General features: G+C 41.9%; 1 protein-coding gene across 2 annotated transcripts in view; it reads right to left on the bottom strand.

The window, feature by feature from the left end:
* Nucleotides 1-12,327, bottom strand: part of KDM7A (lysine demethylase 7A) — a 345,661-nt gene extending 333,334 nt beyond the window's left edge. Inside the window, exon 1 of one of the 2 annotated variants that reach the window (XM_086953055.1) lies at nt 12,167-12,327. In XM_086953055.1, the coding sequence (XP_086809181.1) occupies nt 12,167-12,270 (104 nt within the window). In that variant the 5' untranslated portion in view covers nt 12,271-12,327. The remainder of the gene's footprint in view (nt 1-12,166) is intronic. The other variant, XM_086953056.1, reaches the window with a different exon arrangement.
* Between the last annotated feature and the right edge of the window lie 8,308 nt (nt 12,328-20,635).

The raw sequence follows: 20,635 nt of genomic DNA, 5'->3' as shown, positions 1-20,635 counted from the left end.
TCCTTGGATGCCAAAATGAAGGTTTGAGAAGGCTTACAGATCCACCAGACACACTTACCTGTATGGAAAGTGTATCCTGCATAATCAACTGTTGTCAAACGGATCACTGCTTAATAGGGGGCGTCCATCTCCAAGCGCATTTCAAAAGTCCTCATGACTTTTTGAATGAACAAAGTTGTTCTTTGTTGAATGAATAAAGTACATTTCTAGAGGCTTGGCTTTAAGTAATTAACTGATCATAAAAAAAGACAAGCAACGGTAGATGTGGGATTTTTTGAGCAGGCAACGTTTTAAACTAGGAATGTGTAGTTCATATGCTTTAGGAATTTTGAGCTTTGCGAAATTTCCAAACTAATGTAATGCCGTTGAGCCATTTCATGTTAACTATGCCGTCAACAAATCATGGAAACAACAGAACCCAAGAAGCCGTTAATTTTTTGATGTATGAAAAAACAGCTAACAGATTAATGTTGCACCAAGTTATGGGGCTGAAAGACATTTGTATTACACGTAATCACATGTCATTTTCTCGACACCGCTTAATTACGTGAGAGACAATTGTGCACTCCTCCATGTGGGTTGTACGATAGTATAACGCAGGTAAATACATCATATGCTTTTGCCACGCATTGTTTAGCACGCATGCCAATACCACGCATTGTTTTTAGATTTAAAAACAATGTATTAGTGGGGGGAGACCTCCCCAACTTACCTTAAAACGTGTGGAAAGGGCATGCGTTTTAAATGCACGTGGTAAAAATATGCGTAGTAAATGCTGTTCACCCTCCCTCCTCCCCCCCCCCCCCCTTTCCCCCCCACCCCACCGTGCGGCCCAACTGTTTCATGTAAATTGACAGCTTTTCAGGGGGTCAACGACATGAGATATGTCAAGAGCGAACAGGTGCATGTGGAAGCGCCCGCCCATACTGGAGCACTTAGAGGTGAACTAAAGAGGCTGCAACAGAAGCGAGTGTGAGCCCCGACTTTCCACTTAGGTTACAGTCACGCAAAGGCACGGGCAAATTTCTGCATGAAAAATGAGAGGGAGATGTGGTCTGAAAAACTTAGAGGAGGTGTGTATCCCTGGATCGCGTGTAGGATTCAGATTCTCAAAAATACGTTAACACAGTGAAACCCCGAGCGAGGTGTGGTAAATCTGTAGTGGCGATGCAACGCTGTGGAAAGGGAACGAAACTTCAAATGAGTGGCCAGTTTGGTGGGCCGCTCTACAAGCCCCGGGTGCGAGCTCCCGGAGGAAGGCCTGCCCTGCCTGAGCCTGGAATGCAGCGCCGTTGTTACATCCCAGAGACCCAGCTGGAGCCCTCCCCAAGGCTCTGCTTATGTTCAGCAGCGCTGGCGGCGGTGGGGGATCGGGCCAAATGTCCCAGCCCTGCTCAGCTGTCACTCAAAGGCATCTCCGACCCTGGCTGACACCTCCCACCCGGTCGCCTCCACGTGGATCACAAACAGCACAGCAACAGTGGAGGCCGCTGGACAGACAGGAACAAAGGGAAATACCACTACAAAACCGAGTCGGACACATGTATTTATGTATAAATGCCGTAAACACCATCCTTGCCAGCAGCCGGGGAGAAAGATCAGACGTGTTAAGCACGTGCCTAGTCTGCAGAGCCAAGCCTCCGCTCAGAGGCCTCCTACCAGCAATAACGCAAGTCCTGATGTGTGCCAGGCCAAGGGGCGAGGAGGAGGACAGGCCACATACCCATGTGGAGGGCGATCAGGGGCCGAGGACATCTTCCAAAGTGAGCCCAGCTGCCAGAATGAAAGTACCGATCCAAGCATAGGGCAATGCGACCTAGGGCCACACTTCTGACTGGAGAGAAGGTGGGGGAGGCTTCAGCAGTAGTGGAGGTTATTAGGCATCAGAGACCAGGGTCCAATCACAGAAGGCGGTGATTAGGCGCCACACATCGGAGGGAAAATTAATTAACAGCCGCAATTATGGAGCCATCTGGCTCCTCAGAACAGGGAAATCCCAGGTAGCGATTATCGTCAAGAGTACAGGGAACCCGAACTTCCCTATAGTGGCAGAGATCAGAAGCCAAGATCATTCGAGACGTCATGACCCTACTATTGGTGGGGACGAGAGAACAGGCTTCAGGTTCAAGGGTTTAGTAATCATGAACAGCCCCGCGTTCCATTTTAAGGGAGAACATATGACGGATACCTTAAGTGGACCGCGAGTTTCTTTGAGCTAGAGATATCAGCCCTCTCTCGCGTGAAGTCTAATGGGGGTACTAGACTCACCCTCCTGAAACGGACTAGACGCATGCGAGGGTTGAACAAGGACAAGATGAAGTGTATACCCGCCCTTAAACGGGAAGCCAAGATCACATTTGCTAGAGGGGAAGCTGCTCTGGTTCGACTGCCCACTTTTGATGTCGGGTTCTGGTGCCTAGGGCTGAATATTTTGAAAACATAAATAAGAAATAATAAACTCGCAAAACAAGCACTCATTAAATATGTGTTAAGGCTTACTGAGATTTAATGCCTAGAATATTCATACTGCTCAGGGCTGGTGAAAACAGAGCTGCGGTTGACAAAAAAATAAAGTAAAGATGAATGGACAAACTCTTGGAGAAAATGTAATTCTTTCCTCGAAGAAAGGTCTTCTGAAAAACCTGCACTCTTGAACGTAACAACCCCCCCCCCCCCACCCCTCTATGGTCGGATGGCTGAACAGTAGAATATTCAATTAGCTTTGATTTTTAATTCAGCACTGATTTACTAACAAATGTGTATTTGCAATGAGCATGTTCACCCAGAAAGCTAGGTTGGCGCTGAATAACATATTTGTTAACCAACAACTCGTTTTATCGACCGCAGAAGAATGAAAGGCTGAGTTGACCGAATCAGATTTAACCTGTGACCTTGAGGTCAAACTTAAGTCCCTTCAGTGGCTGCTTAAATTCCTGAAAATAATCCTGGCATTTCCTAGAGCCAAGTAAGAAATGCATGAGAAGCGAGTGCTACACTTGGGATGAATTCGGATTTCATCAGAGATTGAGAGATGGTAGCAGTAGGAAATCTGCCTTATCTCCATAGTCATGAAGCAGCCACCCCATAGGCAAAGAACACGTCCAGGCAAGAAAACCTTCATAAGGGGATTGCAGATCCTATGTTCAAAAAGGCTACGGTACCATGCAAAGGACGGAGCAATCTTTGTTTCATTGTGTTCATGGCATAGAAACTGTCAAAAGGTTACAGCTACTCCTGGATCTCAAGAGGGCCAGCTAATGAGTCAAACATATCTCGTTAAAGATGGACAATGTAAATGAAATAATGCTGTTAGGCTCTTATCGGGTTACTTACTAGCAGATGCCAGCTCACCAGCATCACCAGAACATTCTTTGGGTTTCTCTTGATGCTATGGCAGCACTATCAAAATTGTATCTCTGCCTTGTGGTCAGATGTAGGAAATCTGCCTCTTCTGCGCAGTATTCAGATTTTTCACGTTCTGCTGGACCCTATATTTTTGCTGGCTCTAAAACGCTGTGCACTTTACCCCTGTTAACCAGAAGTGCCAGTGCTCCCCTTTAAACATGGTTTGATTGGCACACTAATAATTGGCATGTTTTTACTTGCCTAGAAGTCCCTAGAATATGGTAAAAGTGTACCCAGGGCCTGGAAGTTAAATGCCACTAGTAAACTGCAGCACCTATTGTGCCATCTCATACAGTGGAAGTGCAAACATGGATTCAGGCTGCCGCCATAGTAGCCCTACTGAAGCAAAGTAAAAACTGCAATTCAACATGTCAAAATAGACCGTTTTGACAAGGTAAAACCTACCTTTTAAAGATTAATAAACCAGCCATAAGACAGAGTGGTTTATATTCAAAAGTAGGATCTGCAAGAATTTATTGTTAACATGCTTGCAGTACTAGCATCCAAAAGCTATTTTCACTATTGGAAGGTAGGCTGGCGCATAGAGAAAATTCTGAGAAGCAATATTAAATATCAGGAATGGTATAAGTTAAAAAAAAAAATGCAACTACTAATATTTTAGGATTAATTTTCTTTTGCATAATTAAGGAAAAAGTTACCATCTGAAAACCAAAGTATCATACATACTTGTTTCATACACTGTACAGTAAAAGCCTGTCTCAAGCTCTTAGAACTGAAGAAGGACCATAAGATTACATCTCAGGAGAGGTGAAAACGAATGTGAGGGCAGGACACCAAATACCTATCCAGCAATAAAATATAATATATATATATATATATATATCCCCAACAGTTCTCGTTTTGCCACAATACCAGAAAAAACGAAGTCTAGGCCACAATCCTTAATTTCAGCATTTTTTTTATTTCAGCAGCAAACTCCACGCGTTTCGGAGAACAAGTCTCCTTTCTCACGAGTGGGACTGCTACGTTTACAAGCACCCGACTATGACATAATAATAAAGCCAGTCAGGTCAAATCATGAAGCTTTATTTGGTGCATTAAAAATGACCGTAAAAGCACAACAGATACATAATAAAACAAGTGCAATGATTTAAAGTTAAAAGACTATCAATATGACAGTCTAATCCACTGTCTAGGCTTAGACATCCAGGGATCAGTTGCTTGCAAGACGGATTGTGATTGGAAGGGGGTGAGGCTATCATTGTATATCAGGGTTCCTTGCATATTAAGTAGTACAACAGTCCTGAATCTGCATATTAGACATTAAGACCACCCTAGTAATATTTTACCCAGAGCACGGGCCAGTCACTAAAAATCAATTGTTGCAATTCTCTCAAAGTGTGTGTAGTTCTCTAAAAATTGCCCCGTACTCAAAATATTAGAACAAACCAAAAAAATGACAGACAAACAACTGAAGCATCTTCTGAACAGCAGCCCATAATTTGGAACCTATCTTTCCAGTTACCAAAGGGACACATCATATACAAGCTAACATTGGGGAAAATTTGGCATAAGGAAAATGAAGTTGCATGTGCTTCCTAACACATCTGGTTAAGCTATGGCCAGATCAATACCTCACGATGCAAATTTAAATACTTCACCCATTGAAGTATGGGTAACATGTCTACTTCCAGGTAATGCAAGACAGGAAAAAGCCAAAGTTTGATGTGGCTGCACACATCGGATGAATTAACTCACTGGTTTAATTCTGAAAAGATGTTGAATACGACTCAATTTAAAAAAGCAACATTTCAACATAGCAGAGGCCCAAACACCTTGATAAAGGAATGCACCGCCCAACTTATCAACATTGTAAAAGAGTGCCAAGAGAAGATTCTTTGAAATGAGGCTGCAGGGAGAAATGTGTGATCAGAAGGCAGGCTCCAATACCTCCATCTAACCTCATCAGCATGTCCTCTACTGCAGAGCCACTGTTAAACTAACTCAGGGCTCCTCAAACCGACGATGTGGAGAGCCCACAGGGGGGCAAAGAAAACAATTGATTACTGTTGCTGAGAGATCAATGTCAAAGCTTAGCTGACCTAGTGATATGGGGTTGCAATTCTAGCAGACTAGAGCTAGTGAAAGAAAAATTGTGTCAAGTCTGTGAAAGGTAGGACTCCCTCCCCACTGCCAAATAGATCAGAAAGTAAAGTATTAGCGTTTACAAGAAACTTATAAAAATACCGACTTTGCCTTTTGTAGGCTTGTGTATAATTTACTTCTCAAATGTTACAGGTGAAAACATTGAGCAAACTAAAAAAAAATAATAAAATAGATCAAACTACATTTCTCAATTAGTACGCATCATCAATCATGATGTGGTAAAATAAGCCCTAGGTTTGCAGCTGCTTAAAACGTGCATCAATCATTCCACCAGGTTTACTTTTGAAATGTATGCATAATAATTTACCAAAGCATAATCACAAAATCGCCACAAAATGAAGTATGCTTGGCCCCGAAACACATTTTAGTCCAAATTACGTTTCTACTAACATAGACCAGAACTCAGAATACGCGTCCAGCCAATTGCTATACATCTCCGTGCCAACACTAGCGCTAGATATGTACATTTATACTGAATTTTAATCGGCTTTCTGTGCTTCATTATAGTTCCCAAGAGGCACTGCTTCAGGGCAAGGCCCAAGTAAACCTGCTACCCTTCTTAGACTCTCAACCACCCATTCCCCAAAGAGTGAGACCGTGTCACTGGTGCAATTCTATGCGAAAACGACGCTTTCTCCCCACACACCCAGGGTATATCGCCGTATGGCCCTGAAATATTCTGTTCGGTGTCACCGGTGCTAGGTAGGAGATTATATTAGAGCAATCAGAATCTCACAATACACAAGACACCCTTCACCAAAGCACACGTTTCTGCCCACTTCTCGCCAAATTGCCCTATTCCACCCCCCTCCCAGGTCTACCGCCCTGGCTAACTTCGCCTCAAAGAGAGGGATTGCTCTATCCACTTATAGAGCCTCGTACATTAATGTCCCCATACGACAACTCACGCCCAACTGCACAGTGACCCAACAGTCCAGTGGTAGTGGAGGCATTAGGAAAGACAGTCCAAATCTCTCTGCCCATCCCGCCAGTTTAACAAATTGCAAAAACTGGCCCAGACCTATCCTGAATGTTTTTTGTCTCCTGCAGATAGATCCCAGTATTAAACTCAACATACAGAATGAAGAAGATGCCATAAAGAATGGCACTTCACCAAGTTCAACACGAAGAGCTGAGCAGAACACACCGACTAGACTTCTGCAGAAAATCAACTCGGTTCCAAATCTGTGCACAAATACGTAAATGAATAATAGGGCACCATCCTCCAAAAGAAATTATGGGAGCACTTCCAGTATCGACTTAGTGAACATGCAGATGCTCATAACATGTGGCAACCGTAAGGCCTACATTTGTTCCCTAGAAGGTTGCCAGCAAAATAATAATCATGCACATAATGTTTTAACAGTTTTGCCTTAGGACGAATGACCGGTAGCAACACGAACTAATTACACTTCCTTTATTGTCATTGAAGGTTACATGGCAGAGCAAACACAGCTAGGTCTGAAAAGTGACACCCGTAAAAATAGATATCTGCAATGTCCAACTAATCAATCGAGCCTTTGCGCTAGAGCGGTCTACCTCGAAGCTGGGGAACCGGGTCAGTCTCTGCAACGTCCCTCAACATCCTGTGATTCTGGGCAAATCACTTAATCTCCCCGTGCCTAACAAAACAAAAAAGAATGAATGTGCCAATCTGTAACGAAACTAGTGCTCATGTAAGCGCTCTGATACCCAAAATCTTTGATTCAAGTTCACGATATATAAAACTAAAAAAATATAGTCAAGTAACAACACACCCTGTGTTTACACCTAGCAAGGGACAAAAAGAGCTGACGAGTCTAGACTTGGGACATCATTTTCTAGATTAAAACCAACTACCAGTTATCATGTAGATTTTAACTCCAAGGTCTCCTAGAAGAGACACAGAAATGTTACTCAATACCTAAATTAGTCATGGAATACCAAAGAAGCATTAAAACAAGAAAGTGAGCGGTTAGAGATAAAATACTTCTAAATTCTTGGAGGTATTCAAAAGTCACAACACTGTTAGAAGAAATATTATCAGTCATAATTAGGGCTACCGGTTTTATGGTATTCATATTTTAGTAATTTCCGCCTGTATTTATCCATTTTTTTTTTGCAAACTTTACCTGTACTTATCCATATTTATTTTAGGTTTTTGTTAAAAAAATAATAATAATGGAGCTGAAATATGTTTATTTCTGCATTTATTTAACCAGTTAATGCGCACTTGTGCCTGAACACCTGACATGTTTCAATGATATATACTCACCCAGGTGGTAAAATATCCACTTGTAAGAAAATATGTAAATTTTAGTATCAAGGTTGTAGAAATCTACTGCCGTTTAAGGCTCTTTACTAAAATCACTATATTTTTTGTAATCCCCTTGCCTGTAAATAAACACAGCTATTGGCCTGGCAGTCATGATTAACAGCATTTAGAATCACACAATACCCCAATTTCTGTTTTTATCCACATTTCAAAATAAATGGTTTTAGGTCTGTGTTTATCTATAAAAATCAGTAAAACAGAAAACAGGGAGCCGAAGTCATAATCCATAGATAACACGCTTTACCAGAGTTCCTTACTCTAGCAATCTCTGGATCCAAAAGATCCACATCCCAGGGGGCGAGAGCCCCTAGGTCAGGAAACTGTCTGCTCTATCTCGATCTCCCATATTCCAGAAATCCAGAGTCACAGATAATAAGTTCTGAGTTTCCATGCACACCTGCACTAAGCAGTTCGAAAGGGTGTTGTGTTTTCTGCTCAATTATGGCTTTACCAAACATGCCACACAATTCAGGATATGGTGCATAATTTGCAGAAGTCAACAAAAGAATCATTCCAAGGTCAAGCTGTGGCAGACCATTTGCAAAGGTTAACTGCCCATTTTGCAGCTGATAAGTGTTGTTTTCAGATGTTAAAGTAGCACTAACAAAGCACAGTACTAATGTGTTAAAATAATATTGTCGATGTGCAGCATAATTGGCCCTTAATAAATGGTTGGTGGTATTGCACTCTATTAATTTAGTTAAATCAAACGCTTATACGATATGTGTGCTGCACTAAATTGGTGCCTGCCTACACCCTGAATACTGTATATGGCCAAGGATCACAAGGACTCTAGTGCGCATCAACTAGAAAATGAGTATTACAGATTATGTCAATTGCCTTGTATTTACAAGGCAATTGACATAATCTGTAATACTCATTTTCTAGTTGATGCGCACTAGAGTCCTTGTGATCTTGTGATCCTTGGCCATATACAGCATAATTGGCCCTTAAGCACAAATGTAGTCAACTGTATAACTGGGTCGTCCACACAGAGCTAAAAGTTACATCAAATCATATTAAACAGAACATCAAATCTGCATACAAGCAATAACTTGTGGAAGAGGGTGGCTCTCAAGTAAAGATAAACACTAGACACAGCCACAGGAACACGTGCAGTAATGTCTATAGGCATTCAATTGCAAACACATTAAACATGGTACACTGCTGCATATCAACTTGCAAAGTGCAGTCCTTGATGGCAATACCTCAAGTACAATTTTCAGATAAGATACTGTATCAGACTAGGTCAACGACTCTTAACCCTCTGACTCCCACCGATAGCAAGGGACCCTGCCTAGCCAGAGATACCGAAAAACAGTGCACAGAAACTAGTATACAACAAACAAATGCACAAACTATGAAATATTTTGTTTAGTTCACAAACATAGAAATCATCATAAAGGGAAAGTAAACAGCTTTTCAAAAGGCACCTTTACTTCCAAAGACAAATCAATGTTAGACTTTAGTACACCACGTGGTCTCATTTTTTTTGCTCCAAATGCATGCTCTTCATAGACGCATGCTAGTGATTCAACTGAAGCAACCAAGCACCCATGGCATTGTTGAGTGTAGTTGTGATGCTTCCATGAACCGAGCTATTGGTGCCATTTTAATTTATAGCTTCCAATTTCAGATTTACTCACTCTTACAGAGCAGGTTAATATTAACGGTTTTCCCCTTTTAAAGAATACATACTTTACAAATCTATTTAGTTAATTCTTTACAGTTGCTGTCCCCGAGTGATCTGCAAACCTGGGTTAAGAACTGCCACTCTAGGTATAAAGCTCTCTCTGGGACATCACCTAAAAAATAACTGGCAGATCAGATACTGAAGCATGTCAGGTAGCATGCCACAGTGAAAGAACAAACATGCATACAGCCACACACACAAGTCTTCACTGGGCAATCCCCTTGCAGACAATTATAAACACCACAAATCAACACAGCTTTGTAAGTACAATCCCTGTAAGAGGAAAAACTCAATACAGTTTGCTTATTAGATACTAAAGTACCTCATCACTATGTGTCACCATGGGGGGCGGGCATCCAATGTAGCATCACATAGGATTTACACACAAGGTCCTAGCTACCATCTCTTTTGTACTGTCTAAACTTGATTACGTCAATGGTCTCTACCACGGATCATCTCTATCAACTATGAAAACACTATATAACAAAATTCAAAAACTATGCTGCCAGACTACTCTTACATGTAAAGCCACAAGCCCACATCTCCGCTGCTTTTAGGGCCCTACATTTGTTAATGGTTGCCAGAAGATCCACCTTCAAGCTGGATTTGTATCATCCACAAAGCAATACATGAATGAGGACCACATTATATTAAGAACAAACCATCAAATACATACAAAAGGAACCTCCTCTGCATATTGGCACCTCGCCTCAAAACCCCACCATACATGAAAAAAATACATGAGTAATACATCTTTCTCTGTTCAAGCAGCCAACCTATGGAATTCATTAGTGTCAAACATAAGATCCATGGATAACTATCGTATCTTCAGAAGATTGCTCCAGTATTTTACTCTGTCCTACATAACCACCATAGTCAAAACCCAAATTTACAGCCTATGCATGTAAATATGTATAATTTGATAATATGCGAACAGTTTTGTACAAATTTATATTCTAATCATGGTTTAAAGATATATAGGTTTTTTATAGCTCTGCTTAATAAATGTGTATATTATTTATGGTTAAAATGAATATATTTTATGATTAACATGTATATAGCTGACTGCATAGTTTATGTGTTATTTGATTGCATGCTTATGCGCCTCTGTTCTATTTAATCTATCAAAATGTGTCACAAGTTATTGGATTTAATGCTTTTGGGTTGCTGTCTATTTTATAGATCAGAATGTAAATATGATTATAACAACTGTATCGTTAAGTACTTCACTATTGAAATATGGGGGGGGGGGGGACATAAAATGAAAAATAAAAAAGCAACGTTAAATTAACAAAAAAACAAATACCTAAATGAATAATCTTTATATACAGCAACACTTGAAAGTATGAGTCTCTTAACTATTTGTGCATACATGTACATGACTTTAAATAATACAACGTTATCTTTAGTTTCCATATATATGTGTATACCTTTATAATTAGTTACGTATCTATATATTTATTACTTTACTCCCACGGTGGGTGGGGAGCATGGGAATCGTATCTATATATTTATTATTTTACTCCCACTGCGGGTGGGGAGCAAGGAAATTCTTAAGCTATCTCCAATTCAATACTCTGTGTCTCATCTTCTACCCCTTTCCTTATATTCTCTACATCCACACTGACTCATCTCTAACCTGCCTGTGCTACTATGATCTCCTAAATAACCATTTCTAGACTCCTCCCTTCTCTATCCCTCCGACTCAATGCAAACCACTTTATTACTATGAACTCCCAAATATCCTTTTCTATACTCTTCCCTTCTTCGACTCACTCCAAACCTCATTTTACTACAACGATCGCCCTAATAACATTTTCTAGGCTCTTAGCTCATCTATACCCTATTTATCCTATTCAATCCAACTAACAAACATGTCCACAGCTCAAATTAAGAACATTTTTACTATACTAATCCACTATGGGTCCCGCTGTGGTGTGCTACATGCCAACCAGCGCATATATAAATACTGTTATAATATACACCTTACAATAAAGCAGCACATGCACGTTTCAGAGGCACTACATCCTCTTATACAATAATTGAAAAAAAGAAAGCATGACAGATTCACAAGCTTGAGACTGACGGACAACAACAAAAACTGAACAACTCTGCAAAGACATACATTAACTTTATCACTCGATATTTACTTGGCAGCACAGTACAACTTCAGATTACACATATGCAACATTTAATAGAGTCGGATATCAAAGCAGCTCAGTTCTTCTTCCACCAAGTCTCTGAAGAAACCTACAGAAGCACCTCAACCCACACATGAGTAATGTGGGACCGACTACATTATCAGGTACAACTCACACTCAGAAATTAGAATGTGGACGACAAATGCGTGCACAGCTCCAGTGCTCAATTGTGTAACAAGCCGCCAGCGTAAACAAGAACCAACTTGAGACGAAAACAACAAAAAAACAATGAAAGCAGGCACTTCAGCGCTATTGTGTCATCAAGTGTGCGAATCCCAGACCCCGGCTCCTCCATGTAGCGCGGCCCTGCTCGCACGTCGCTCCCCGCAGGGAGGCGGAGGTTATCCCGGGTCATATCACCCACTCCGGTGCTCTTGCGCACTCCCCGAACCCGTAACTGCCGTCATTCGTCCCCCAGGTCCTCACCCGCCGTGGAACCAGTCCTTGCAGATGTCGCACTCGATCATGAAGCGGCTGACATCGTAGGGCTGCCGGCACACACAGTACACAGGCACCGCCGCGCCGGCCATCTTTAAAACCCTTTACAAACACACACACACAGGGCCAGCCGGAGACTGGGAGGAGGGGGCGCGCGTTGTCCACACAAACACTGCGCATGCCCAGGGCCCGCGCGAGCCCGAAACCCACGGCGGCGCGGGGCGAGCAGACTGCGCATGTGCTGCAGAGGTGAAACGGCAATGCGCGCGCACTAGGCAACCATCAGTTCAGAGCGTGTGAAATGAGGGGGAGGTGCAGTGAGGCCGAGCGCATTCATCCACTGTCTGTGAACGACGGTGCGTGGGGCGCGCGTCGGAAACGAATTCTCGCGAGATCTAATTTTATTGACCCGCTAGGGAAATACAGCAAATTTTTGTGGAAATAGAAAAGGGACGTTAATAACAGAACAGATCTACGTCACAGGCAGCTGCGCGTATAACAAGGGTTACAGCATCACTTTCAGCAGAGGGGAAACACCAGCTGACAGATGGCGGACCATTGCAAATAATACTACACCATAAACTGCATGGACACAAAAAACAGACAATCAGACGCGCATCATAAAAAGAAAACTGAATGTATCATAAATAAGTGAAACGATATATCTAGGCAATCACTTGACTGATAGTGTGTACTACGCCAATTCACCTAAAGATATAATAAACACTAAACGTATGCGGATATCCACAACACTAAACGTATGCGGATGTCCACAACACTGTTTGAGACAAGAGACAAGAGAGAAGGTGTATCCTCTGCATTGTGTATTATAACATGGCAGTTCAGTGGTTTATTTTAATAAGTATTCGGGATTGAGATCATTTTGGTAAATGTTTACCTAGGTTTGAAACGATTTCTCTAGGTACCATTTGTATGTTTACAATTAAAGGAGGAAAATGTATTCTACATGTTATCGCCAGATTGATATTCCGAGAGTATTGTGATTTGTGTGTGTGTTTCATCCATTGGCAGTTGCTTGTTGACTGGTGGGAGCACCATGTTTGAAAGTCTCTACTTTAAAAATAAAATCTGGAAAACCATCACCTCTGGATGCTTGATTATTACATGGTTTTGGTGACGAGTTGCCAGTCAAGCAAGTCTCAACGGAGACTTGAACTTTCTATATATGGATGAGGTGAACATAAGGCGTGAATCTACAGAGTCCCTACAAATCGCACAGGCAGTTATCGGCGGCTTAGTGTTAGGGCCCACATGCTACTAAAGTAACTTCTACACACACTAGACGTATACTTAGGTAACAGACGTTAACAAAGAGAGAGTAAGGGTATATTAATTCACTCTCTTACCCCTAATAGATATTTGCTAAACAACAGAAGAGTGAAGGTACCAAAAAACACTTCAAAATGAGGAGAAAAAATAATACCCAAGCTACACCAACGTAAGTATTTTCATGTGGAAGGGGCGCATAGATATTCTTACACACACATTACTTCATTTTTTCATTTTTTCACAGCGCCCTGTATCCACAAAGTCCATAAGAAATCTCAGTGTAACCAATAAAGTAGTCCAATTAAAGCGGTGATGGTTATGGTGTATATAGTTATACACAGGTCACTTTTCACAAATAATGAAATTTAGAGCATGCTGGTAATAAATGTCAGCAGGCTCTCCCTTACATACCCTTCTTTTTCTCCGCCAACATAAACAGTCGGTCTCTGGGAGACACTGTCCACAAGGGTGTTATGTTTCAAACAATGAATCTCATGTCTTATGAGTAATAACTCATTCATCACAAGGGATTTCGCATGCAAATATGCAGTGATATGTACCAACATGACCTATATAGTGTCTGATGGACATGTATGAACATCTGTATTGCAGCCTTGAGAAAGCCCAGATGGCGAAACGCGCGTCGGCTGTAACTTGGAGTATCATGAACCTGTGGAAATTAAAAAAACAGACTTCAAGCCAGCCTGTTTACAGCGGAGCTGGTTCTTGTGTGTGTTGAGGGTGCAAAGCCTGTCGACCTGAACTTATTCCTCACTGTGGACTAGGTGTCTCTAATTGTCGAGACTTTTCCTATGTTTCCACTTTAAATTGTTTTTAACCTAGTGCGGGTTGGACTATTAATAAAATACTTGACAGTCACAACTACGCACTTTTTAACCTTTTTTGGACCAACCTAGCACGATTTGGCTTTCCTTTTTGCACCCTCAACACACACAAGAACCAGCTCCGCTGTAAACAGGCGTTGTAGCACACTGGAAAGACACTATGACTTTCCGGTGGGAACCCAGTGATGAAGCATGTCACCACTAGGTTGGTGAGTGAGGGTTCTTATATAACCAGTCTTTTGTTTCATTTTCTCTACCCTCCCTTCCCTTTCACTTCAAAAGAAAAATCTCCTCATTTTGAAGTGTTTTTTGGTACCTTCACTCTTCTGTTACTTAGGTAACAGGCCACATGCATCTGGGCCCTTTTATTAGCAGGATCACATCACTAGTGACGCCAGTGGGGGATGGGTGTGGGGTGCATGTGTGTCCACTCCAGTGGTGGAAGTAGGACGGGATCGGCAGGGCAGCAAGTGCCCCTTCTTCTTCAATTCAATAGATTCAGTTCCCTTACTTTTTTTATTTTAAACATGCGTCCCAGGACGGCAGAAATAGCCAAGGCCTATAGATGAGGCTCGGCGTTCCTGGCCATTTGGGGCTGACGGGTGGACAGAGAAGGAAAATTACTCTCTCCTTGCCCAGAGAAGGCAAGGTGTCCACTTCGGCGCTGCCACTGTGCCTTTAAGAAACGTTTCACACCCTCTCTTTCCTCCTTTCGTTCCTGTGAAATGAATCCAAAAAAGAAAAACACTATTTTTGACACTTTTCTATTCCAAAGTGCAGCCTCTGGAATAAAAGGTTCAACATATGAAAATAAATAACTAAATAAAGCAACACAGAGTGGTCGCAAAGTGGCCAGATTGATTATATTCATACCCAAACACATCAGTGTCACTTTACAGAGTTTGCCAATGGAGCTCTACTTTTGTTTTTTATCTATCTTTGAACAGCATTGTTTTCCCTGGGTGGGGAAGTGCACCAATCCTGAAGATACTGAAATGCCTGATTGATGGGTGGATTGGAAAACAAAATGTGTACCTCAGCTCCGTGTTCACGGATGTGGTCTTTTTAAACCACACTGCATACGTTTTATGAGGATGTAAGCAATGGACATTGAAACAGGTCCCTTCTGGGCCCTGTGGTCATGGCCTTAATTTTTCAGGCAAAAGCACTCACTGGTTTCTGAATAGTGAGTGTAAAAGTGTTAAGGTAACCCTGTTATTCCTTCTTACATTTTACATGCTTTACTTAATCTTACATCCCCCTTGAGTGTTTGCTTTTTCCAGGATGTTGTAACTTTTTTTAGCCAGCATATCGCTCTTGACTAGTGTGTAATTTAAATTGAGCTGCATGCCAGTGTTTTTAGCCGGGCACAATTGGGTTTTAGTTGAAGGCAGCTCAAGGTTCTCTCAGTGGGGCAGTATGGTGTTCAGTGGGGGAAAGGATGTGGCACTATGGTCAGGGCTGCCGACTATGGGACTGGGCAACCAGGCTCACCCTTCCTGACCAGTCCACCAAACCACTCTCCTGAGGAAGCTCATTCCCATGCTAGACATTAGAAGGCCCTGCAAGACCTTAGAAGCCCTGGTGTCTTAGCACCTGCTGATGGACCCTACCTAGCGCTGACAAGTGTGGGTTAACCTTGAAAGGTTGTCCACCACAATCCATACTTAAGTTCACCTTTGGTCTTGTGGACAGTTCTATGAAGCAGTACACCCTAGAGCGACAGTGACTCTGTCACTGAGGTCACAGTGATGGAGCAAGGATTCGCACGTTAAGCAACTTGCTTGTATCATGAACCTCGAATAACGTTAATAAAATAACCAACATGTTTTACTAATTTTGCACATTTTTCATTATACAGGGTGTCCGAGAGACGCTTGCTTATGTGTTTATTAATCTTAATACACTTGCACTATAAAATGGCCGCTGCTACGCGGTAATTTAGACTGCGCATGCATTGGTCATAACCATGTGACGTGACGTATTCAATGTCTTGGAGGGAAAACAGTTGTGCATGTGCAATGAAGCTAAGATGGCTGCTATGTGTTCTCACATGCTTTAAGCTTGCATTGCCGCTTTCGCAAAGCTGTCTGTTCTGCATAATCAATAAAGCTATAGTTATTATAATGTATGGGGTGAATTATAGCAATACATGTTATACAGTGAAATCACTTTTTCTATGTTTTAAAACTGTTTCTTTTCCTTTTCATGTACACTTCGAAACTTGGCCCGTTGAATTATGCTGTATCCCATTTTGACTGAAACTGCGTCGGCCCGAGATCCGCGAGTCTCCAGAGCAGATGACCTTTGAATAGCTGCCAAGGAGCAGATTGACTGAGAAGATGCTCCTGGGAACCTCACCTCACGAACTCTAAATAAAATACAATGTATTTGTAAATACAACATTTATTGTTATACAAAAGAATATAAATAAACAACAAAATAACTGTGGGTCAGCAGAAGTGTGTCTTTTTGAAGTGTGTCTGGGTGACTAAGTGCGTGTTGATCGAGTTGCTAGAACAGCAAACAACAAAGTATCGCACTATGTGGAAAGATATCCATCAGTTAGTCGTCCTTTGCCGCCCTGTCATCATTTGAAACCTTTCCCAAAGCGTGGAAGCTCAGTTGTTGCCATTTCAACAAGGGAAGGATGGTATGCGGTAAAGGGGATGTTGTTTGGTACCTGAGGAGCAGTGCAAGAGAGAGTTTGTGAATAACAAAAGAGGAAGGAGAAAAAGTGCTCTATACTAAAATTGGATAATGAGCGCTGAGGGACTTTATTCTGGTGCCGTTCATTTCCAAGGTTACAAAAAAATCAGTGCAAAACAGCCAGTGAGTAACTCTAATAGTCACTGGCTTATCGTAATGGTCGACATGTTTCTGCGGTTTATAGATCAATAAGTATCTCCCGCTTCATCAGGACCTATGGTATTTGCTACTGCTCTAGGTGCGATAAAAAGAATATTTGATACAGATATCACCTGATCAAACCTGGTGATCCTCCTAAGTGTGTAGGGGAAATCCAGGGAAGACGTCATCAAGACACAGAAACACAAATAAAAAGACGCATACAAAGATAAAAACGACATTTACATAATTAGTGTAAGTCATTTCGCAACATCGACTAATGATATGACATTCCTATTTAACCAATTACCAATCAACATTAGTCCCCTCACTCACCTATAGGGTAAGAGGAACGTGCCACTCCTCGCCTGGCTACAGCTCAGGAAGATAGTGCACCGCTCTATAATGTAGAGGAAGTTAAACCACTGCGAGAGCCAGACATGCGGCGCTGCAATAAGTCTAAATGGGATATCACTGTCCATGTTTGTACCAACAAACAGACCCATAATTCTCTTGGGTTTGCTCTTTTATGTTTGTTCTTGTGTCAATAGTGTATAGTCATCTACCACCTCCAGTAGGAGCAGAGAGGTAAAAAACTCTGTATATAACAACTTTCAATCCCTTTTTGTTGTTTTTTATACCCGGCAACGTTCAGCCCTTTATGTACAAATTTAGCAGTGCATTTGTGTGGTCAAACACCGAGATGGAATGAGCTTGCTTACTAACATAACTGTGTTGTTCACGTTCTCAGTAATTAGTAATAGAAACGTGATCACATATCAAAATATGCCACGACCTTTGGCTATATTGTCGGGGTGCCCAGTTTGTAACATATATCCACTAATATGGACTAGGCTTGCTACCATTCTGAAAGTACGTAAAAGAGTGCTCTCAAACAATCAGCATTTAATGTTCGATTAGGTAATTATTTGTGCTCATACTTGCGGAGCGCTAAAAGCGAGTCTGACTTCAATCGGTGCATGCAGGCATTCACTTGTGGGCTTACCTGCCCGTCGGTACACTCGGCAGCCGTCTGTGCTGCTTGTGGAGGTGTCGGGAAAGAGTGGGACACCATTATTTGTTTGTTTGTGAGGGAAATCAAGAAACACGTCATTAGCCCGCGGCCGAGTGTGGCCCGCGGCCGAGTATGACGGTACATGTAGTTTCTGTCGGAACAGCCACCGCTATTGAGTAGCGCCGTCAAATGACATCATGTACCGGCGACGGGGTATGTCGGGAAATGTGGTTTACTCACGCGGGACATTGTTTTTAATAGTGTTCCGATTACGGATAAACACTGACGTTATATGCAGGTAATCCTGAAGTGTTATCCACAGAGTTACAGCAATGGATTTTAAGCTTATTACATACGGCTAAAAAAGTGTTCCGATTACGGATTACGGATAAACACTGACGTTATATGCAGGTAATCCTGAAGTGTTATCCACAGAGTTACAGCAATGGATTTTAAGCTCATTACATACGGCTAAAAAAGACTTCATTAAAAATGTGTAACATGCCGATATTATTCAGTAATGCACTCCGAATTTACGATGCCAACTGGTCATATGCTCTAGGACCAGTCCACCAACAAGTGGGGTGTGAGTTTCGAACTACAGAGATAACTGAGAAAGGGAGCATGTCATGTCTAGTGAAAGCCCACATGTATATACAATATGGCTAGATATGCAGAGATGAAACAGGTACAGCGAGCTGTTACATCGTGGGTATCTTGTACAATGTACTTTCATCAGAGATTGTTAGATGTGCATGAATGGGAGTAGCCATACGCTGTATCTAATTACGGAAGTATTATGACGTGAACATTAGCGAAAGTTAAAACTATTGGCATTGTAAATGACAAAGCTATTCAATTCACTATTTTCCAAACCAACACATAAATAAAAAATTTGTCATTTACAATACCAATAGCTCAAACTTTCCTAATGCGAGACCTATTGCATTGCAAATGCTTGTTACATAACTTGTTGATTTTAATTAATTCCATAGAATGAGAGCTATCGTAGAAATGATATATTGTAAGCCGTTCTTTTAACCGTAATGGTGTCAGCGACAAGAAGGGTTACGAAGTTTGAGACGTGGTAATGCTTTGGAATTTAAAAGCAACCATAGTCCCAGTGAGGCGGCTTTTAACGTACCTTTGCGACTTTTAACACCGAGGTTAAATAAAAATCACCAAGCACATTAGTTAACAACATCTGAACTGAAGCGCACAGGAGAGTCTGCACACGGCCAGCAGAAGCGCTTGCTACTTGCCTAAAATAATTAGAGACGCGGAAGTCATTAGGCGCGATCACAACAACAGATCTGCAGCGGCCTGGAGAGTCAAGCGCGTGCAACTTGCCTAAAAAAAATGCGAGGCACAGAAGTCATTAGGCGCGATCACAACAACAGATCTGCAGCGCAGATCTGCAGCGCCCTGGAGAGTCAAGCACGTGCCACTTGCCTGCAAAAAAAAAAAAAGAATAAAAACGAGACACAAAGTCATTAGGCGCGATCACAAAAACAGATCTGCAGCGCCCTGGAGAGTCTGCACACGTGATGCAAGCTCGACTGCAGAAGCGCGTCCTCGAGATGAAATCGCCGAGGTGAAGCGCGTAACCACCCCCTGTGCCCCATTCCCGGCAAACCCACAACAATAGGTCTTTCGCTGGAGCAGCGCTTCGCGCTGCTAACACCAGCGAGACCTAAAAATAATGTCATGAGCAATGCCAATAGCTCTAACAAAGCCGAGACCATTGCATTGTACATGCTTCTTTAATTTAAAGATTGGTTTCTTTGGGAAAATATTCAAGGATCTACACAAATGACCCTTCCTTGTATTCAGAATATTGCCTACTTTAAGGAATGTTTAGGTTCCCAGAATCTTCAATATGTTTCACAACTGTGTACACCACAAACTGCAAATATGTTGAAAGTACAAAAAGTTAAAAAAATTGACTACCTAATGGAAAAATAGCAAAACTGTGATAATTTATTTTCGAATAACTCTGCTTGTTTACAAAAAAATGTAGGACAAACAAAGAGGTGGGCTAAAAAATGTTGATAACGAAAAAGAAAAGATCATCTTATCATGACAGATATTAATCAAAGGACTGGCATGGAACACAAAGACCGAAGCAATCACACAGAACAATCTCCAAGCTGGCGAGAGGTCGGGTAGGTTCAAGAGCCTGTGTTCGCCGATATAACTGTGCGTACTGATAAACTGCTGCGTTGCGCATGCTTCCACTACCAACTTGTTAACGATACAATAGAAACACCCACTTTTTCGCACAGATTGTGACAGCAAGCACCCCCGCCATGACTTATGGAGCACTATGCCCAATTTGAATAGGTAAGCGGTCCCAATTCACTTACCATAGACAGCACAGTGTGAATTAAGAGAGCTTGCCATCAATGGGAATCAGTCCCTTGATTAATATCACTTCTATAGTCTTCACGGTTGTTCCAT

This window comes from Lissotriton vulgaris, chromosome 1_2 (assembly GCF_964263255.1).
Source record: "Lissotriton vulgaris chromosome 1_2, aLisVul1.2, whole genome shotgun sequence".
NCBI classification, from domain to species: Eukaryota; Metazoa; Chordata; class Amphibia; order Caudata; family Salamandridae; genus Lissotriton; species Lissotriton vulgaris.
Note: the sequence above shows the minus strand (reverse complement) of the source record. Positions and strands in the feature narration are given on the sequence as shown.